General features: G+C 44.2%; 3 protein-coding genes across 6 annotated transcripts in view; all 3 read left to right on the top strand.

The window, feature by feature from the left end:
- The window catches only part of LOC135389089 (uncharacterized), a 250,679-nt gene extending 241,775 nt beyond the window's left edge, over positions 1 to 8,904 (top strand). The window contains exons 7-11 of one of the 4 annotated variants that reach the window (XM_064619055.1): positions 2,806 to 2,858; positions 4,061 to 4,189; positions 4,264 to 4,350; positions 4,422 to 4,572; positions 7,801 to 8,904. In XM_064619055.1, coding sequence (XP_064475125.1) covers positions 2,806 to 2,858; positions 4,061 to 4,189; positions 4,264 to 4,350; positions 4,422 to 4,489 — 337 coding nt within the window. In that variant the 3' untranslated portion in view covers positions 4,490 to 4,572; positions 7,801 to 8,904. The other 3 variants (XR_010421570.1, XR_010421572.1, XR_010421571.1) reach the window with 3 other exon arrangements.
- A 4,093-nt stretch (positions 8,905 to 12,997) lies between these two features.
- On the top strand, positions 12,998 to 14,607 carry LOC135389779 (uncharacterized). The gene is made up of 6 exons (XM_064619810.1): positions 12,998 to 13,883; positions 13,979 to 14,055; positions 14,135 to 14,190; positions 14,286 to 14,339; positions 14,418 to 14,478; positions 14,574 to 14,607. Exons 1-6 carry the CDS (start codon positions 13,833 to 13,835, stop codon positions 14,605 to 14,607), a joined length of 333 nt encoding a protein of 110 aa, XP_064475880.1. The 5' UTR covers positions 12,998 to 13,832.
- Positions 14,608 to 15,163: 556 nt separating this feature from the next.
- Positions 15,164 to 19,267, top strand: LOC135387604 (uncharacterized). The gene is made up of 12 exons (XM_064616719.1): positions 15,164 to 15,248; positions 15,344 to 15,397; positions 15,499 to 15,554; positions 15,657 to 15,712; positions 15,815 to 15,870; positions 17,553 to 17,608; positions 17,704 to 17,757; positions 17,860 to 17,912; positions 18,015 to 18,067; positions 18,163 to 18,216; positions 18,624 to 18,679; positions 19,070 to 19,267. Exons 3-12 carry the CDS (start codon positions 15,504 to 15,506, stop codon positions 19,244 to 19,246), a joined length of 666 nt encoding a protein of 221 aa, XP_064472789.1. The 5' UTR covers positions 15,164 to 15,248; positions 15,344 to 15,397; positions 15,499 to 15,503; the 3' UTR covers positions 19,247 to 19,267.
- The last annotated feature ends 2,533 nt before the right edge of the window (positions 19,268 to 21,800 follow it).

Below are 21,800 nucleotides of genomic sequence, written 5' to 3'. Positions count from 1 at the left end.
AAGCCCCGTTCAACAGCAGCCGAATGCGTACCTGCAAATGGCGGTAAGAAGCATGAATACAAAGAGAGCAAGCGAGGAAGTATATATGCTATATTCTATTAATTATCATGATGATGTTCCCTGATTATGCGAATTTGTTTCTTACCTGGTTGTGCTTACATTGTGTATGGTTGACTCAAATTCGACGAGGAACTTCGAAAACGTCATGTGGGGTTGGCTCTTGAATTTCATGCGCAGCGAATTATGCCACCCTTCGGCGTGATCGTTTGTGCGGAGATCGTCCTCATCCGCAAACTAATTCCAGAGATGAACGTTGGTAAGCCACTGCCGCTCGAAGTAGTCTACGTAAAGGCAAAGGGCCGCAAGTTTCCTTTCAGATCCCTAGATGTCTCCAAGAAAGATCACTGACATTGGGAAACGCGGTACGTAGCGAGAACACAGCTATAGAAAACAACACATCGTTAACTGGACGGTCACTGTAGGTCAGCGGTCCTGTGAACGGGTTTGTGTTTTCTGTGATTCCCCGTTTGATCGATAATCCATTTGCTTTCATGAATACAGTCACCTGCCATTCACCCAGTGTCAAAATGGCCTGTGCTTTCATGAATGTAGCCAGGCAGTCGCCTGCCGAAAGGAGCAGATCCTTTGGGAATTCCCCCATTTGGACGAAACGGGCTATTGGACGCGCTGGGCAAGTTTCTCCTCGCTCGTTCATTTCGTCCAAGTGTTCAGTACGTCAGATTTTTTTCGGACGAATTAAATATTTGGACGTTGTGAGCACTTGGACGAAATAAACGTTTGGACGAAATGGGGCGTAACCGTAAAAACGTTAGCCTTTAGAGACAATGGTTTTGGAGCTACATGTCACAGCTCGTTGTTGATGCATTTACTCTTTTAGGACCATTAATTCTAGCTGTAGGCTTACACTTCACGGTTTGAGTCTCCTGATAGTGATGCTTGCCACCGAATATCATGAGGAACGCAGCGCAAGTAACTTCGAGGTGTGCGCTTGAAACTAAGATAAAATGATTCAGACCGGAGTTACCTTTGAACATAGAAAACCCAAATAGCTTAGATAGTCTTTTTCTCGTGACCTGCCGTACATGGCAGCATTCTGTATAATTTGTTTGCTTCACGACAGATTCAGGAAACGATTGACAGGAATTTATAACAAACGTCGCCATTCAAGCAGCTCCTTCGGCCTCACCGCTAAAGGTGGGTAGGTAGGGCACATGCAGGCGTGTAGTGCAGCTATGAGTACATTTCGGTCAAACTCTGACTACATGAAGTTTTTATTCACATTGAGAGTACAATACCGGAAACCTACATAGATTCAATTGCTCCAAAGAGCGTTACGAGACCCAGGAACACGGAGCAAGCACTTCAACTACTTTTATTGAGTAAACAAGCATAGATATGCTACGTGGTATGGATGAACCAAGTTTTATCATTGCATGGCGGCATTTCAGGAGGTGGAAATAACGTAGCACTTCATGTGCGCGGGGCCTTGGGACAATATGGGAACGGAAACTTGACAAAACAGGATCTTGAAAGCGGAGGCAGTTATCCAAAATGGAAGGTTCCGCTCCGTTGACGGCGGCCTCCAACGGCCTTTATCCTACGAAAGCTTCGAGACGATTGTAGTTCCAAGGACCGCACCATATGCCTTTGACGCAGCATGTGTTCGTAGTGGAAGGTCCTCAGACGAAGCATCAACAAACGAATGAACATGCGATTAGAAAAGGACAGTACAAGGAAAAAGACCCAACTTTTCACGACTAGTATACTAATGTAACTAAACAAAATGAGCAATCGTACTTCAGCAGCAGTCAGGCAAACACCTACCTTCCCAAAGAGGCGAAACCATGGTCCTGGTTACGTTTCGCTATCCCGTTGGGGCCAGTCCCTCAGCAGAATCGTGCACGTATCTCGGTGTTCCTAGTAACTTCATCGTGCTGCAAAGAGGAGACCGGGACCAAACCTTCCTTGGAGTTCCTTGCAGAAGGGGCCATCCGCGCAGCGACAAGCTCACCCCAGGACTGACAAGATTGATTCAGGCCACAGCTTATATTTCCCACGGTGGAAAGAGCGAAGTTGATGCTTGCGCCCCCTGTAATCATTTACATTCTCATATTAAAATGATGTTTGTTTTGTCATTGTGGGCGTGGCACGGCAATGCTGTAAAGATAGAAGCGTGCGATAGACGGGCTTATCTACTTCGATAACACTACTGTTTGGCACCCTCTTATTTTTGACGTTGTAATCGAGCGATATGGTTCCGCGTATTGAAGGCTTCGTTCACGGATGGAGGGCACATGCTTTGTCAGCGCACGAGCACCAGGCTTACCTACATCGATAAGGCTACCGTTTGGCATTGTTTTTTGCTCGCACGTGGCGATTACGTTTGAGCTGATATGGGCCTACATACTGAAGGCTTCACTGCATACGAATGGCGGGCACCTGCTTTGTCGGCGCACAAGCGAGGCAAGGCAACTGTAGGCAAGGCCGCTGAGCTGGCCCTGGAGCTTGTGTGTGTTTTAGCGTTGAGTTGCAACGCATACGATGAACGTATCCCTTACATAATATTTTCTATATGATTGCTCAGCCGCTATTTGTAAATGGTACCTGTAATTTATGACTCCTTTCAGCGATTACATGTTACGCACCCTGAATTGAAAGGCGTTGCGCATGAAAGTATGGGCATCCGCCGCCACTGAAATCGTGCAAACATGTAAAGCGCTAGGACAACATGCATTACTGCGCGGAGGGTAGTGGTCACACTCAACGAGGTCTATTTTCTTTCAGACGCATCAGGGGGAAGATGGGCTGCCCCAGTTTGCTAAAGATGAACCTCTGTGGTAAGTGAAGCCATTGGGAACAGCGCAAACGGTGTATGATGATATTAACCTTTGCCTTTATTGAATTGAGTTGTTTGAATTTATTAACCTTGTTGCGAGGCGTTTACTAGGACAATAAGTCATGCCCGTTGCTCCAAAGTAAGACTCGGAAGCAGCTGGATCAAATACTCCGTCTCCGATTTCCTGACATAATTTATGCTGATTTCTTTATGCTATCCCCATCTATATGGGGATAGCATAATAGATAATAGGGATAGCATGTGGGGATAGCACTCTTAACCACGGTTGCTTCGCGAAGAAAAAGCGTCCTCGGAGTAGTTCCGCCCGTAAAACTCGAAGTTGAGGAGGAATACACAGAAGAAACTGCTTGCGCTACTGTTCAACTAGAACTCTCACACGAAGAGTAGTCGATTATCTTGTCTGGTTGCTTAAGGGCGGATATATTATCCCTTGGTCTAGCCAACCAGTTAAATGTTCAATTTCGACGCAACAAATACATCGCACGATTTATCTTGTCTCACATTATCCTCTCGTTAACTTCTCTTTCTTATCACTCTTATCAGTGCGCAATATGTTTACGAACAAGAAGAGTACGACTTCGTCAGTTGATAATCAAACTGCAGTGTCCAGTTTCTGTGGCAACGCTTTAGCACATCTGGGAAGTAAATTAAAAAGGATAACTACGTGCGAGCGTCTTTAGTTAATGAAGCTCAATTTTGGCCCTTATCATATTTTGATTGTCGAAGATACGAGTAAGTATACGGGTTCTGTAAGACTTTGCTTCTGGAAATTGAGAACAGACATGAGGTGCGCTCTTTTTCTCGGTGAAACTTTGCCACTAACGACCATACCTTGAGAAACTACGTCCTTTTAATTGACGTCGGTTAATCCGATCCACTTTCAATGATGCTCTGGAAAAGCTGTGTCCAGAAATATTTTTATGCCCGTTTGTAATTTATGTCACGAGTCGCGAAAGTGCGTATCTGCTGTTCTTCTGCACGATGGCAAAACCTTGACATCAACAGTTTCCAATTTCTGCTCATATCTTCGTACTTTCTCATTAAGAACACTTTCTGTTTGAGTCTTTGCGTTTGACTGACGTTTCCTATTCGCTTATTTTCAGATTCTTCCTTGTCTTTGTGCCAGAACGTTCATTATTTTCGGTATTTCTTACTTACAGTTCGCGATCCTTGCTTCCTTAGGTCCGTGGCGTCCAAAACGAGGCGTTTGGCCAGGCCAGGCCGGACCACGCCTAAAAAAAAGCTTATCAGTAAAAGTCAGCACATGTGTGTTGTGTGCAGGTTCCGTTCTACAGCATAATGTTGCACAGCGTAAATATTTCTTAATTGGTACTTAAACAAATATGGCACAGTTCTTTTCAGCTACACTTGCTATACTTTGGCAGATAGGTACATGCCCACGTTGCCTGCGGACTCATATCAGCGGCATGTCCGTTCTACGTGGACTATAGCAGTGGTTTGGTACACTGATGGTAGGTAACGGTAAGTACCTTCCGTTGTTCATTCAACTTAAAAAGCGACAACTCTATTTATTGCATCACAGATGCTTGCAGTATGGCTTCGCACTCTGACTCAGCCTACTGTGGAACGGGTGATGCTGAAAACGCCTGAACGCTGTTCTGTCCCTCATGTAGCGCATCATGATGGCTGCAAATGTTGCAAACTATCAGCGAACGTTGCGCAAGAAAAGTCAGGTGAGTTTCTCCAACACTTGAAGGGACTATCGCATCCGTCAAACTACATTCCGAAACTACTGTGTCATTTTACTCCTCGTTCATCACCGATGCCTGACGCAAAAAATCCGACGCGAATTCGTGGAGTTCTTACTGTGCAACTTGACGTAACGCATGGCAAGAGCAGACGACGGGTGTTGAGGGCATTCCGGAATTCCCTCTCTGTAAACGTCACTTAGACAAGGCCAACTAGTGAGCGCCCTTTGGCGCGGACAAGCGCAATCAGGGAGCGGCAGAGACACCGTGGCGTCCGGCCGCCGGGCGGAGTGATGGCTGGCGTCTGTAGGTGGCGGAGAAGTGTGAGATCGGCTCGTGGAGTGCTGTTTCTGCATAGCGTCGTACGTGTTTGTACAGCCGAGGGCGTAACGCCGTGTTCCACGGAACACGGTCACGTCGGTCAGCACTCGCACTGGTAAGCGAAAGTCGGCGTATTTACGGAGGTCTTTTCACTTAGTGTGTTGCGGTGCGAACGGGAAGCAGGCGTCCTCAGAGACAATCACCTGCGGTGTGCTCCCATTTGTGAGCCCGGCTTACGTCATTCTTCCTTAGCTGCAAACGGAGTGCGAATTTTTAAAACTGGGTTATTTAATAAGCAGGCTGCTTTCGGAAGAGAAACTTGGCCAAGTAGACTGTGAAACCACACCACGACATAGATGGAGTAAAGAGGGCCGTCCAAAAAAATTTCATGTTAAGACGTCTGATGAAAGTGTGTGTGTCATTATACCGAATAGCGCGAAAGGCTTTGATGTGTGCAATTTGTTTCCCAGAAAAAAAGTCACATAAATTGGGCTCCGTTTGCTCACCCTTAACTCCAGACTCCTGGTATAACGAGGAGGAGGAGGTATGGTGCCACGTCACCGGTGACGTTACAGGGATAACTCGTTCTGGTTCGCCGGTCAGTGGGGGTCAGCGCCTTGTCCCTTTGCCGCCGTAAACCAGTATTTTCCAGTTCCCCCAGAGAATTAGGGACAGAAGGAGCGCCGAATCATGACCGAGCCAATAGGAATGCTTTTTCAGAACCCCGAACAGCCGAGTAGCAGACAACATTTCTCTGGACCAATCTGCGAGCGTGATCCTCGTTGCGTCAGCACGAGGTCCCAGGCATATCACAGGCTGGTTCTGCTCCCCACCGCCGTTGCGCACGGTCGCTTTTTGCAGCGTACTTTAAATTCAATTTCTGCGATAGTTATGACTCTCTAGTGTGAATTACTTCGCATGGTGCATCTAACTGGCCTACTTAACAGTGTTATAGGAAGTTAGCAGGGTGTTAAAAGTGACTTCTGTGCTGCTTTAAGGTATCGGTCTCATACATGCCTTTCTGGATGCGATAGTCCATTTAAGTGAGTCAGACAGAAAAACCCTGGTTCGGAGTGTCAGCCCTGTCGAAGTCTCTTGTGTGACTGCCTAGACGATAAAGGCGTTCATGCGCACGACAACATTCTGTGCCTCGTAACAATGCAAATTGCCATTGTCTTCGGAAAATGACGGTAGACGGAGAGAACTAGAAAGAAACAACTGGCGACGTAGTTCCGCACTGGTGCGGCTACCTGCCCCACAACTTTTGGTATATTAAAGCGCGTCACCAATTACTTTCTAGATATCTTGTGAGCCTTAAAAAAAGGCCCTGTCTTGGAGGAAGCTCGCCAGGGTTTATGTCGATAGGACCTACTTTCTACCCTATCCAGCGCATATCTTCAGCGATTATCAACCAGGCGGGAAGCCTCTACATGATATGTGTGAGGGACTCATCTGACGTGAAGCGAGAAGGTCCCCGAGCAATCGTCCTTCACCCTAGCCCTAATCTCGTCTCCAGGCGTCTTTCGTACCACTCGAAACCAATGATGATCGAAACCAACGGCCATTGAATATATGCACGTGGCGCCATCGAGCGTGTAGCGTGTCAACTTCTCAAAGTGCTTTGAATCAAACCATGGAGGAATGAAAGAGAGGAGGAGCCCTGTTGCTCTGAGAAGTGAAGCCGAGATTGGGGGCCACTCCAGTGACATCACCGCTCGCCTTCTGGTTTCTGTTACATACATCTCTATGGGAGCCCCCAACGCCTAGTTTCGGAATACTTGGAGAGGTGTGGTGGTAGCGCGCCGAAGTGGCCCCCAAAGTGGCGTGTGCAAAGCGACCTCATTGGGCTATTCAGGTAACGTGACCCTCGCATAGCTCCAAAGAAGCTACAGCTCACCTCCTATCCTCACGTCACTTGCCCCACGCTTCTGTCTTCTCTCGAAGGGCCGTTGAGGCGCCTCTTTTTCTGCTTTCCTCCATAGATCCAATGCACTTTGAGATGATGATGATGATGATGATGGCGCACGAGCAACTAAGGTTATAGTGCGCTAAAATAGTGATATGTGTCGCAAGGTAAAACTGCTCAATTAAAGCCAAATTACTTCAGAATTTCAGGGTTAAACCACAGTAAAGGGAAATTCATACAGTTATAAAGCATTTAAATAGCCGATAGCTCTAAAAAAAAGTTGAAAGTTTTCATGTAGGGTAAAAGTGGTTCATCCCCAAGCTATAGGGCTGGGTGAAAAGGCTCTCGACAGCGATAGAAGTTGCTTTGAGAAGTAGCAGTTTGAGAAGCTTCTACGTTACACGCTAGGTGTCCTTAGGTGCATATTTGATACCCGATGGTTTCGATGACCATTGAAGGCTGCCTATTCGTGTGACAGCCTGTTTGGTAATTGTTGTTTTTCTTTTTCCGTTTTCTTTTTATCGAAACACAGTTATCGTGCAGGAAATGAAGACAGTAGGGACCACGCTATTCCCATTGTTCCCTGTGTTGTTTGAACAGAAGTTATTATGCGCCCTGTGCGGACTTCAGGGAGTACCGTGCCGACATTTGTTTGGAGAGTCTTCGGAAGACCCTTTCAAAACAGCCAGTGATAGGATTCGAACCCACCACCTTGGCTCCCACCACCGAGCGTGCACGCCAGTTATGAAGCGCAAAAGCGTGTCTCGACGAACAGCTCGAGTGGAGGGTCGAGTAAACGAGCGATAGAAACGTGTCATCGAGGGGACACGATGTGTGAAGCTGCGATCTATTGGTGCATTTCACCACATTGCGGCAGAAATTTTTCTCCGGACCAGTTATTTTTCCCTAGAAAATTCGTCGGAACACTCGTCCCAGAAACCCAATACCTTCCTTCATCTAAAGTTACAAATATCTTTCTCCTCCAGTGGTTGTTCCAGCTTGTGGTCCTTTCCTGGTCGCAGCTCACAGGCCCCCGAGAATCCCGGCTCCGTCCCATGGCAACAAAGATGTTTCACCGTGACCAAAATGTTGGCAGCTGTGTCCAGACGTCTTCTTGCACAAGCGGTTGAGCAAGACAGCCCCTTGCCAGACACGCTACCAATCAAGCACGGCAGCGACGCCACGCAAAGAAAACTGTGCATTGGACTGCGTATCCAGATTTCCTTCAGTTGCATGTATGGTCGGTTCTACTCACTTTCCTGACTAATGGAAATACGTTCAGCTATATTGCTATGTCCAGCTATTACGAGGAGGAGGCGAACGAACACATTAAAAATAAACGTGTACGCGCGGTATATATTGCGGATGTTCGCCATGTTGAGTTGATGTTCATGTTGACTTCACCACGTCCAGCACCCGCACACACTCGTCTGTAACTCGTCTGTACTGTGTCGTCTGTACCGTGTTTCAGTAAGCATTCCTAGTAAAGTACAGTAGTATTAACAGAGAACTATAAATTCACACGGCTATAAATTCGACTTGAGGATTTTTGCATGTGGATCCACACCAGGAAGTAGCTGCTTCGATCCTTGCCTTTTCCAATGTGCGGTGGGATGAGTTCAGGGAAGTGATATGAAAAATGAAGAGGTTAGCCAAAAGTTCGTCTTGTTCTTCGTTTCGGCCGATCTCGAGAACAATAAAAAGATGTGAATTATCCCCCCAAATTTGTGAAAAAAGAAAAAGAAAAAGAGTTGGAAACCTTGACCAAACTGCACATTTACACCCATTTACATATAATATAGTATATGTATTCTTTCCTTCTTATTTCAAGATTTAAAGAAGAAGATGGGCTTCTGATATTCCTTCTTGTCGCTTTGCTGTTTTGTACCGTCACAGGGCTCTTGACGTGTACTCTTGACGTACCGTCACAGGGCTCTAGTTGTCAGGCTTGTCCAACATTTTGATTCAAATTGATTTATTGGTTTATTTATTGATATAAATTGATTCATGGTGTAATACATGTATTATCGTCACAGGGATTAAATCTTCATGTCTTGGGTAGGAATTTAATAAAACTTAATAATACATTTTCTGAGTGTTTGTAATATAATCTTCGGTGCATAGACAACATGCTGTTGAAGACAACGCGCGGAAGATATGTAACGATGTGTCAGAAAATTTACCACTACAAAAAATACGGTAAAAGAAATACAGCAAAAAAGACAGCTGTAGAAATTTGATATATCATTATGAAACATACTAAAAGACCATGTACAGAGGCGGTGTTTCGGTTTGTGGTGGCACAGGAAGGACAGAGTACGAAACTTGTTTACAGAAAGAGCACTATTTCGCCCAGGGAGGTAAAGGACACCCCTTCGGGCGAGTCCATTAATGAACTCGTCCAGGGGTGTCCTTTCCCTCCCTGGAAGAGTCCATGTAATTCCAGTCACCTTGGTTGACCTTAGTTGACCTCTGCTTGACCTCCACGTGACCTCTAGGAAGACCGCCTCATGCCCATAAGAATCCGTGCGATTTTAATCGAAAACGGCCCAAAGTTTTTGCACGGGGTCACCTTGTTTGACATTGTCCGACCTTGTTTAACCTTACTTAACCTCTAATGTGGCCTTGAATTAGTTCCTGACGTCCCCGCTAGGAGATATTTGTATTTTGGAGAAAAATCTTGACTTTTGGTACTGATTGGCGTCCTGTACGGCAAATCCTGCGTATTTTTAAAAAATTATAGGTAGCCCCCTAGCGGGGACGTCTGGAACTAATTCAAGGCCACATTAGAGGTCAAATAAGGTTAAACAAGGTCGAACAATGTCAAACAAGGTGACCTCATTGCAAAAACTTTAAGCCGTTTTCGTACTAAATTGTGCGAATTCCCGAAGTAAAAATACGTCGTCTAGGAGGTCATATAGAGGTCAATTAGAGGTCGGCCAAGGTCAACGAAGGCGACTGGAATTACATGGACTCTTCCGGGGTGGGAAAGGACACCCCTGGACGAGTCCATTAATAGACTCGTCCGAAGGGGTGTCCTTTACCTCCCTGGCGCAATAATTGGTCCTATTCCCGCAAGTTTCGTATTCTAACTTTGCTGCGCTACCTCCACTAAACCGAAACCGCTCCTCTCTACATTTATTCTCTCTCAATGTTTGATAATCACATACAGAAATTTCTACAGCTATCTTGCACCGTAATTGTTGTTGTGATAACTTTTCCCATAACTTTTTCTACATACCTTCGCATGTCTTCAACCTGTCTTCCACAACATATTGGCTGTAGCCTGAATGTATTTAAGAAACTACATTGTTTTCAAAATTTATTCAATTCATAGGAACATGAGTAGTTTGTCTAAACAGGTGTAAACTGTACACGAAGACGATGTCCTCCCACCAGACGTGTGCTTGCCCCAAGAAGTCATTTTTCATAGCGAAATATCGAAGTTGCTTCCTTCTGTCCAGTTTGTACTGCAAAATAAAACGCACCATCACCAGAATATCTGTGAACTTTCAGTTAATTATGACCACTTATGCTGAATGGGGGTTAGCTAAAAAAACCCTTGGGGTTTTTCAAGGCGAAAACTGGAAGGATCTCTGTCGACCTCGAATTTGGGTTCAAATTAAAGCTCACGCTCTGCTGAGTCTGTGTGCTCATTTCTAGATCGATTCGACCACTTTTATTTTTTGGCCAAAAATGGGAAAAAGGGTAAGCCCCTTGGGGTTTTTCCAGGCGAAAACTGGAAGGTTCCCTGTCGACCTCGAATTTGGGCTCAAATTAAAGCTCACGCTCTGCTGGTTCTGTGTGCTTATTTCTAGGTCGATTCGACCACTTTTATTTTTTGGCCAAAAATGGGAAAAAGGGTAAGCCCCTTGGGGTTTTTCCAGGCGAAAACTGGAAGGTTCCCTGTCGACCTCGAATTTGGGCTCAAATTAAAGCTCACGCTCTGCTGATTCTGTGTGCTCATTTCGAGGTCGATTCGACCACTTTTATTTTTTGGCCAAAAATGGGAAAAAGGGTAAGCCTAACCCCTTGGCGTTTTTCAAGGCGAAAACTGGAAGGTTCTCTGTCTACCTCGAATTTGGGTTCGAATTAAAGCTCACGCTCTGCTGATTCTGTGTGCTCATTTCTAGGTCGATTCGACCACTGGGAGTACTGCTCTATCACCCTCATGAAGATGATAAGTCTGTGATAAGTCTTTTTTCCGGTGTACCACATTCTGTAGTATTGATTTATTTTTTTATTCCATGTTAGCGCCGCGAAGCAACTGTGGCTTTGAGCGGTGTACAGACGTAGACAGATGGAGAGAGGACAGCATGGAAGGAGTGGGGGGACAGTATGCGTCCTGGGCCGACTTCAGGGGGAACTGGGAAAACCCAGGGAAATACTCAGACAGCACAGCCGATGACAGGATTCGAACCCGTGGCAGCTCCCAGTCTCGGCGTGGAAAGGCGATCATCTTAACCACTATGCCACGGGAGCTGGTCTCTGTAGTATTGAACCTGGCGTCGAGAAGGCAAGGCAGGACACTATTTACCGAGTTTCCCTGACTGTCAGTGTGGTTGATTTCAGTTGATGTATTTTCCTTTTTCAAGAGACTCTTCCCGTTTTTATTGTGAAGATGTGGCTGTGCTCTCAACCTTTGTTACCCCTCACCTTACTGGTTGCCATACTACTACAGCTTCTACAGTCCTTCCTGGGCTAACAACTGGACTAGAAGTTGAACATTGAAAACCATTCAGTGTCTCTTGGCATCGTCGTTGCAATAAACCCATATCAGCAAAAACATAGGAAATGCGTGCCATGGCCACTCATATTTGGCAAACTTTCAGTGCTGCAAACGCATTTCACCTTTTTTCACTCCATCTGTACGCAGGTTATCAGCAGGTTCACCTCAATGTTTCCATGGGGCATTGCTAGGTTGTTATCTGAACGTGTGATCTCGATTGATTTGACAGGGCGTGTTGCGCGATTCGGTTATCTCTTTTTCTTTTTTTTTTCAGTCTGGCGATAGACGGGACGTGGGAACATGCGCACTGAATATGTTTGCAGTACGGAAGACAACCCTCTGCACTCCCTCGGCGCACCTCCCAGCACAGCAGGGAAAGCACTAATGTTTGGAGGTATTTTCCCACCCTCTTTTTTTGCATAGACACGGAATTGTCCCAAAGGCTTTCCGGACGCCAGCATGTAATCGTCCTTGTTCACCTAAGGGAAAGGCATACCCTGTTCACCTGCAGTCTAGACTAAGCCTAACGTGGACCAATGCTGACACATTAGCGTTGGCCAGCCGAAATGTACCAATTAAATCAATAGGAGACACAACCATACAAGTTGCGCCATTAATAATGTAACATTTTGCTAAACTCGTTCAAATGCAGTAACTTTATAGGGCTGTCAGGAATGGCAATATATGTCACAGCATCACGTGGTCATGGGATGCGCGTCATGGTGGCTGTCAATAAAAGTATCTGCCAAGACCAGAACTGAAAATTGAAACCGAAGAAAGTAGTAACATCAAGAAGCCCTCAAACTCGAGGAAATGTCGCCGTTTGTTCCTGAGAGTTGAGTTGAAAGAGAGCAGAAAGAAATTGGAGAAAGAGGCACTCATTACGAGATCCGGCAACTCCAGATCACTTAGAAAAACAAAGAGGTTGTACTCTATCCCATTCCTCTCTCGTGATTTCGTCGTTGTTGTGACCATCCATTATCATCGGTGTATTTGTTGTTGTTCGTTGATGAGCCAGACTATAAGGACCAATGTATCAGGTTCTCCAAAAGATTAGCAGTGCATGCTTTGGGCAGAGGGGTCTTAGGGGGGCAAGATGTTAGTCTTACCTTCATTTCCACGTTCAGTGAAATAAGAAATGATCCTATTGAGCTGAGACTGGCCACACATATTTAGTAAAATGTGCTCCCTGTTCTGCAGGTGAAATGGTACAGGAAAAACAACCGCGGCAATTTGGCCTCAGAAAACACCAAGAGGTTAGTCTTACCTTATTTTCCATGATCAGTGAAACAATAAAAATGCACCTATTTAGCTGAAACTAAGCATACATATTCAGCTCTTCATTCTGCAGGTGGAGCGAGACGGAGAACGACTGGCGAAATTGAGCATCAGAAAACACCAAGAGCTTAGTCTTACCTTCATTTCCATGTTCAGTGAAGTAAGAAATTATCATATTGAGCTGAGACTAAGGCCACACATCCCCCTGTCTCCCACTCCTTCCTGCTGTCCTCTCTCCATCTGTCTCCATCTGTACACCGCTCATAGCCACAGTTGCTTCGCGGAATTATATTTATTTGCCTTGCGGAATTAACACGGAATTAAAATTAAAAAATAGCCACACATATTGAGTAAGAGGGGCTCCTTGTTCTGCAGGTGGGATGGTATTGGGAAAACAACCGCCGAAATTTGGCCTCAGAAAACAGCAAGCGGTTAGTCTTACCTTCTTTTCCATTATCAGTGAAACAATAAAAATTCTCATATCGAGCTGAAACTGAGCACACATATTCAGCTCTTCATTCTGCAGGTTGGGCGGGAGGGAGAACGACATGTGAAGTTGCGCGTCAGAAAGCACCATGAAGTTAGTCTTACCTTATCCATGTTCAGTGAAATAAATGATCCTATTGAGTTGAAACTAAGCACACACATTTAGTAAAAGGGGGAATATGTTTAATAGAATGAAAAGAAAGAAAAAATAATGGAAATGTGAGCCAGGCTAATGCCGGCTTCCTATTCCGAAAAAGAAAATCTCGAAATAAACTAAAAAATAAGGAAAAAAGAAACAAAAACAGTTAGTGTAGTACAGGCACGACATGGCACGATAAAGCCCAGTCAGAGGGCAGACGCAAGGCCCGAGTCTTTCAGGAAGCTGAGCAGAGCTGTGGTGACGGCCCCACTGGGTAGGCCGAGGGACGGGACCAAGGAGGGTGGCCATAGACATTGTGTCTATGGCCACCCATCTTTAGTTGTTGCTGTGTTGCAGTAAAAGGGGCTCCCTGTTCTGCAGGTGAAATGGTACAGGAAAAACAACCGCGGCAATTTGGCCTCAGAAAACACCAAGAGGTTAGTCTTACCTTATTTTCCGTGATCAGTGAAACAATAAAAATGCACCTATTTAGCTGAAACTAAGCATACATAATCAGCTCTCCATTCTGCAGGTAGAGCGAGACGGGGAACGACCAGCGAAATTGAGCATCAGAAAACACCCAGAGCTTAGTCTTACCTTCATTTCCATGTTCAGTGAAATAAGAAATGATCCTATTGAGCTGAGACTAGCCACACATATTTAGTAAAATGTGCTTCTTGTTCTGCAGGTGGAATGGTACAGGAAAAACAACCGCGGCAATTTGGCCTCAGAAAACACCAAGAGGTTAGTCTTACCTTATTTTCCGTGATCAGTGAAACAATAAAAATGCACCTATTTAGCTGAAACTAAGCATTCATAATCAGCTCTTCATTCTGTAGGTGGAGCGAGACGGAGAACGACTGGCGAAATTGAGCATCAGAAAACACAAAGAGGTTAGTCTTACCTTCATTTCCATGTTCAGTGAAATAAGAAATGATCTTATTGAGCTGAGACTAGCCACACATATTTAGTAAAATTGGAATGGTACAGGAAAAACAACCGTGGCAATTTGGCATCAGAAAACGCCAAGAGGTTAGTCTTACCTTCATTTCCATGTTCAGTGAAACAATAAAAATGCACCTATTTAGCTGAAACTAAGCATACATATTCAGCTCTTCATTCTGCAGGTGGAGCGAGACAGAGAACGACTGGCGAAATTGAGCATCAGAAAACACCAAGAGGTTAGTCTTACCTTCATTTCCATGTTCAGTGAAATAAGAAATGATCCTATTGAGCTGAGACTGGCCACACATATTTAGTAAAATGTGCTCCCTGTTCTGCAGGTGAAATGGTACAGGAAAAACAACCGCGGCAATTTGGTCTCAGAAAACGCCAAGAGGTTAGTCTTACCTTCATTTCCATGTTCAGTGAAATAAGAAATAATCCTATTCAGCTGAGACTAGCCACGCATATTTAGTAAAATGTGCTCCCTGTTCTGCAGGTGGAATGGTACAGGAAAACAACCGCGGCAATTTGGCCTCAGAAAACACCAAGAGGTTAGTCTTACTTTCTTTTCCGTGATCAGTGAAACAATAAAAATGCACCTATTTAGCTGAAACTAAGCATACATATTCAGCTCTTCATTCTGCAGGTGGAGCGAGACGGAGATCGACCGGCGAAATTGAGCATCAGAAAACACCCAGAGCTTAGTCTTACCTTCATTTCCATGTTCAGTGAAATAAGAAATGATGCTATTGAGCTGAGACTAGCCACACATATTTAGTAAAATGTGCTTCTTGTTCTGCAGGTGGAACGGTACAAGAAAACAACCGCGGCAATTTGGCCTCAGAAAACACCAAGAGGTTAGTCTTACCTTCTTTTCCGTGATCAGTGAAACAATAAAAATGCACCTATTTAGCTGAAACTAAGCATACATATTCAGCTCTTCATTCTGCAGGTGGAGCGAGACTGAGAACGACTGGCGAAATTGAGCATCAGAAAACACCAAGAGGTTAGTCTTACCTTCATTTCCATGTTCAGTGAAATAAGAAATGATCCTATTGAGCTGAGACTGGCCACACATATTTAGTAAAATGTGCTTCTGTTCTGCAGGTGCAATGGTACAGGAAAAACAACCGCGGCAATTTGGCCTCAGAAAACGCCAAGATGTTATTCTTACCTTCATTTCCATGTTCAGTGAAATAAGAAATGATCCTATTGAGCTGAGACTGGCCACACATATTTAGTAAAATGTGCTTCTTGTTCTGCAGGTGGAATGGTACAGGAAAAACAACCGCGGCAATTTGGCCTCGGAAAACGCCAAGAGGTTAGTCTTACCTTCATTTCCATGTTCAGTGAAATAAGAAATGATCCTATTGAGCTGAGACTCGCCACACATATTTAGTAAAATGTGCTTCTTGTTCTGCAGGTGGAATGGTACAGGAAAAACAACCGTGGCAATTTGGCCTCGGAAAACGCCAAGAGGTTAGTCTTACCTTCATTTCCATGTTCAGTGAAATAAGAAATGATCCTATTGAGCTGAGACTGGCCACACATATTTAGTAAAATGTGCTTCCTGTTCTGCAGGTGGAATGGTACAGGAAAAACAGCCGTGGCAATTTGGCCTCGGAAAACGCCAAGAGGTTAGTCTTACCTTCATTTCCATGTTCAGTGAAATAAGAAATGATCCTATTGAGCTGAGACTGGCCACACATATTTAGTAAAATGTGCTCCCTGTTCTGCAGGTGAAATGGTACAGGAAAAACAACCGCGGCAATTTGGCCTCAGAAAACGCCAAGAGGTTAGTCTTACCTTCATTTCCATGTTCAGTGCAATAAGAAATGATCCTATTGAGCTGAGACTGGCCACACATATTTAGTAAAATGTGCTCCCTGTTCTGCAGGTGAAATGGTACAGGAAAAACAACCGCGGCAATTCGGCCTCAGAAAACGCCAAGAGGTTAGTCTTACCTTCATTTCCATGTTCAGTGCAATAAGAAATGATCCTATTGAGCTGAGACTGGCCGTACATATTTAGTAAAATGTGCTCCCTGTTCTGCAGGTGAAATGGTACAGGAAAAACAACCGCGGCAATTCGGCCTCAGAAAACGCCAAGAGGTTAGTCTTACCTTCATTTCCATGTTCAGTGAAATAAGAAATGATCCTATTGAGCTGAGACTGGCCGCACATATTTAGTAAAATGTGCTCCCTGTTCTGCAGGTGAAATGGTACAGGAAAAACAACCGCGGCAATTTGGCCTCAGAAAACGCCAAGAGGTTAGTCTTACCTTCATTTCCATGTTCAGTGAAATAAGAAATGATCCTATTGAGCTGAGACTGGCCGCACATATTTAGTAAAATGTGCTCCCTGTTTTGCAGGTGAAATGGTACAGGAAAAACAACCGCGGCAATTCGGCCTCAGAAAACGCCAAGAGCTTAGTCTTACCTTCATTTCCATGTTCAGTGCAATAAGAAGTGATCCTATTGAGCTGAGACTGGCCGCACATATTTTGTAAAATGTGCTCCCTGTTCTGCAGGTGAAATGGTACAGGAAAAACAACCGCGGCAATTTGGCCTCAGAAAACGCCAAGAGGTTAGTCTTACCTTCATTTCCATGTTCAGTGAAATAAGAAATGATCCTATTGAGCTGAGACTGGCCACACATATTTAGTAAAATGTGCTCCCTGTTCTGCAGGTGAAATGGTACAGGAAAAACAACCGCGGCAATTTGGCCTCAGAAAACGCAAAGAGGTTACTCTTACCTTCATTTCCATGTTCAGTGCAATAAGAAATGATCCTATTGAGCTGAGACTGGCCGCACATATTTAGTAAAATGTGCTCCCTGTTCTGCAGGTGAAATGGTACAGGAAAAACAACCGCGGCACTTTGGCCTCAGAAAACGCCAAGAGGTTAGTCTTACCTTCATTTCCATGTTCAGTGAAATAAGAAATGATCCTATTGAGCTGAGACTGGCCGCACATATTTAGTAAAATGTGCTCCCTGTTCTGCAGGTGAAATGGTACAGGAAAAACAAGCGCTGCAATTTGGCCTCAGAAAACGCCAAGAGGTTAGTCTTACCTTCATTACCATGTTCAGTGAAATAAGAAATGATCCTATTGAGCTGAGACTGGCCGCACATATTTAGTAAAATGTGCTTCTTGTTCTGCAGGTGGAATGGTACAGGAAAAACAACCGTGGCAATTTGGCGTCGGAAAACGCCAAGAGGTTAGTCTTACCTTCATTTCCATGTTCAGTGAAACAATAAAAATGCACCTATTTAGCTGAAACTAAGCATACATATTCAGCTTTCCATTCTGCAGGTGGAGCGAGACGGAGATCGACCGGCGAAATTGAACATCAGAAAACACCAAGAGGTTAGTCTTACCTTCTTTTCCATGTTCAGTGAAATAAGAAATTATGCTATTGAGCTGAGACTAGCCACACATATTTAGTAAAATGTGCTTCTTGTTCTGCAGGTGGAATGGTACCGGAAAAAACGCCGCAATTTGTCCTCAGAAAACACCAAGAGGTAAGTCTTACCTTCATTTCCATGTTCAGTGAAATAAGAAATGATCCTATTGAACTGAGACTACCCACGCGTATTTAGTTAAATGTGCTTCTTGTTCTGCAGGTTGAATGGTACAGGAAAAACTGCCGCAATTTGGCCTCGGAAAACACCAATAAGTTAGTCTTACCTTCTTTTCTATGATCAGTGAAACAATGAAAATGCACCTATTGAGCTGAAACTAAGGATACATATTCAGCTCTTCATTCTGCAGGTGGAGCGAGACGGAGAACGACCGGCGAAATTGAGCGTCCGAAAACACAAGGAGGTTAGTCTTACCTTCTTTTCCATGTTCAATGAAATAATAAATTATCCTATTGACTTCAAAATAGCTGCACATATTTAGTAAAATGTGCTTCTTGTTCTGCAGGTGCAATTCGACAGAAAAACCACCACCGAAATTTGGCGTCAGAAAGCACCAAGATGTTAGTCTTACTTTCTATTCCATGTTCAGTGAAATAATAAAAAAATGTTCCTATTGAGCTGAAACTAAGCACACATATTCAGCTCTTCATTCTGCAGGTGGAACGAGACGGAGAGCGACGGGCGAAATTGAGCGTCAGAAAACACCAGGAGGTTAGTCTTACCTTCTTTTCCATGTTCAGTGAAATAAGAAATCCTATTGGCTTAAAAATAGCTGCACATATTTAGTAAAATGTGCTTCTTGTTCTGCAGGTGGAATGCGACGGGAAAAACCACCGCCGAAATTTGGCCTCAGAAAGCTACAAGAGGTTAGTCTTACTTTCTATTCCATGCTCGGTGAAATAATAAAAAATGTTCCTATTGAGCTGAAACTAAGCAGGGTTGCTCAGTAAAGGCTGCTGTTTATTCTGCGGGTAGAATGGGAGAGGAAGAACGAAGACTGAAAGTTGGCCTTAGAAAACTCTTCGTACCTTTTCCATATTCAGTGAAATAATAAAAATGGTGCTATTGAGCTGAAAGTACACATACTCAATAAAGGGTGCCGTTTATTCTGCGGGTAGAATGAGAGATGAAGAACGAGAGCCGAAATTTGGCCTCAGAAAACTCACATTTTCCATGTTCAGTGAAATAATAAAAATGCACCTATTTAGCTGAAAGGAAGCAAATATGCTCAGTAAAACGTGCTCTTTATTCTGCAGATGGAATTCGAGAGGAACAGCGACTGCCGAAATTTGGCCGCAGCAAACACTGCCAAAAGGGACAGGACGGTGGTACCTCGAGAATTTGATGGCGGAAGACCCCAAAACTTTGACGGGTGTCAATTCGTTCTTTATTCAGTTTCATTTAATATGCCATTCAACTCTGTGTGTCTTTGATTCAGTGTTTAATAAAATTGATCCAAGCCATATAAAGCATGGTTTTGACGAAACAGTGCAGAATCGGCAAGCGATCAAAGGTAAGCTATCTGATCGTAGATGGCCTACAGAATTTACTATTAAGCAGTGCTGGTTGTAGCAAGCTCTAACCGGACTTTCTAAACACCTGGAGTGTCCCATAATCAAATTTTGTAAACTAAACTAACTAAAGTCTTTTACTAAAGACTAAAGACTACTCTTACGGAACTGCAGCGCCTCCTTGTACCAAAATTGTGCACAAAATCCTGCAAAAGAAACGCGAAAAAATGGACTCTTCCAGCGTCAGGGTTTTCCTTGGACGAGTTCATTAATGGACTCGTCCGGGGATGGAAAGGACACCCCTCGGACGAGTCCATTAATGAACTCGTCCAAGGGGTGGCCTTTCCCTCCCCGGACGAGTCCATTCCTTAGAAGTCACTTTGGACGCCCTTGAACGACCCTGAACGACCTCAATTTGACCTCTATTTGACCTCTAAGACGACCTTCAAACTCTGAACATTTTGTCGAAAAACGGCCCAAAAAAATTAATCCCGTTTGACCTTGTTTGACCTTGAATAACCTTGTTTGACCTCAAACGTGGCCTTGAATTAGTTCCGGACGTTCCCGCTAGGGGGCGCTGCACTTTGCGCAGGAAATTCAGGATTTTGGGCGCGAGAACTGCCAGTTTTGCCTATTCTACTGAGCACATCAATGGACTCGTCCAATGGGGGTGTGCTTTACACCCCTGCAGGACGAGTCCATTTCACTTACTGGATCCGAACAAGATTTTCAGGTTAGAAAAAAGTCTAGAATGTCCTATGGGAGAGGGGTCGTGCTATCCTTCTCGCCCTTCTCGTAGTCTGTTTACGGGGCGAACTTTTCAGGAGTAGTTTTAGCGCAATCTATAGGCAAGAGCCGCTTACCTTTCCAGCATTCTGAATTATGCAAATCTTCTTTGGCATCACGGTGTTACGAATAAATTTTATTCATTACTAGAAAATAAAACGGACCAATGAAGTTTGTAATGGCACGTCTTTGTAGCCCTTCCTGCATAATTCCAACTGCAGAAACTATCCAGCAATATATACAGCAATACAGAGCTCTCGGAGTTTTCTGAAGCCAGATTTCCAAAGTCCTTCACCGCTCTTGAGATGTACATGATGTATGTAGTACATGCTGTGAAGGATGACAGAGAATAACAACGAAACTGCAAAGTGTGAACCCAGATATTTATTCGCAGAATCCAACATATGCACACTAACGCTTCTGAACAACTGAAACTCTAACCGACATAATCAAAGGGGGGAAAGGAGAAAGCATTCAAACTCCCTCCCCCTCTCGTCCTTCATTCCACGAACCTGTAGTTTCACCCTGTGCACCCAAGGTCCTTCGTTCCCGTCATTTCCACATGCAAAATAAAGAGCACCCTCTATTGAGTCTATGTGCATGATTACAACGCGATATAAGCACTTCCCAGCAAACCAGATACATCCAGCAAATATCCGTAAGATATCTCGCCCGGGACGTTTGGATATCCAGTGGAGTTTGCCACAGATCCGTTTTACATCCATGCGATATCCCTGCGACTAGCATTTCTGCCATGTTTGTAGATCCACTGAAAGTCCCTGCGACGTCTATCACGGATATTTGGATATATACGGGAGATTACGAATATCGTACATATTTTGCTTTTAACAATATTGTGCATCAGATATTTAGTGTTTGTAAAGTGCGTAGAGACCACAGCAACTGTGTTCCAGCAAATAATATTTATTTAATATTTAATATTTAATAATATTTAATATTTATTTATTTAAGCAAATTATTGTGTGTTTTAACCCATTTGATACTATTGGGAACAAAAACATTACATTAGCCTAACAGGATTCATCACAGTACAGCAACACCGTGGGACACGCCAGCATAAGTGCCGAACCCTGCCCGCCTTACTTGGACCACTTGGAAAAACCCGCAATAACCTCTATTTGCGAGCTGGATGGAACATATACTGAAATACAAATCGTTACACACACGTTCGTTAGGGGTAGCGTGGCGTAAACCATTTGTAACGGTGACGAGGATGTATCTTCGCAATTCCTGTGTTTCTGCATCAACCCACAGTATACCTAACAACATTTCTGACATCCCTTCCTATCAACTACTGTGTTTTTAATTCAGATTACCCTCTCTATAAGGACAGACAAATATTTTCTGGATCTCCCATAGACATCCCTAGGATCTGCAGGCTGCTTGTCATGGGACATTCAAACATCCAGAGCGCGATATCCTTCCAACATACCAGGGACATCTGTTGTTTACTGGAGTAAGCCCAAAACGCAATGAAATTGTACGATATCCCATAGATATCCTATGGATGTCGAGATATTCAGGACGTTCGCGACCTTGTAGGGATGTCCCATGGATATTAATGGTTTGCTGGGTTAAAACCAGTAATGGCTAAGTTACTACAAAAAGTAAGTAAGTTAGTGGTAGCCTGCAAAGATAACAACTGAGTTGCAGTTACCGTTTTTGAAAT

The sequence above is a fragment of the Ornithodoros turicata genome, chromosome 3 (assembly GCF_037126465.1).
Source record: "Ornithodoros turicata isolate Travis chromosome 3, ASM3712646v1, whole genome shotgun sequence".
Taxonomy (NCBI): domain Eukaryota; kingdom Metazoa; phylum Arthropoda; class Arachnida; order Ixodida; family Argasidae; genus Ornithodoros; species Ornithodoros turicata.
The sequence above is the reverse complement of the archived record's forward strand: the minus strand, read 5'-3'. Positions and strand labels throughout refer to the sequence as shown.

Coding starts and splice junctions, on each gene's coding strand:
- LOC135387604 (XM_064616719.1), top strand. CDS start 15,504: ATGGTACAGGAAAAACAACCGCGGCAATTTGGCCTCAGAAAACGCCAA. Junction 18,068..18,162: donor GCCTCGGAAAACACCAATAA/GTTAGTCTTACC, acceptor TTCATTCTGCAG/GTGGAGCGAGACGGAGAACG. Junction 18,680..19,069: donor GCCTCAGAAAGCTACAAGAG/GTTAGTCTTACT, acceptor TTTATTCTGCAG/ATGGAATTCGAGAGGAACAG.
- LOC135389779 (XM_064619810.1), top strand. CDS start 13,833: ATGGTACAGGAAAAACAACCGCGGCAATTTGGCCTCAGAAAACACCAA. Junction 13,884..13,978: donor GCCTCAGAAAACACCAAGAG/GTTAGTCTTACC, acceptor TCCATTCTGCAG/GTAGAGCGAGACGGGGAACG. Junction 14,191..14,285: donor GCCTCAGAAAACACCAAGAG/GTTAGTCTTACC, acceptor TTCATTCTGTAG/GTGGAGCGAGACGGAGAACG.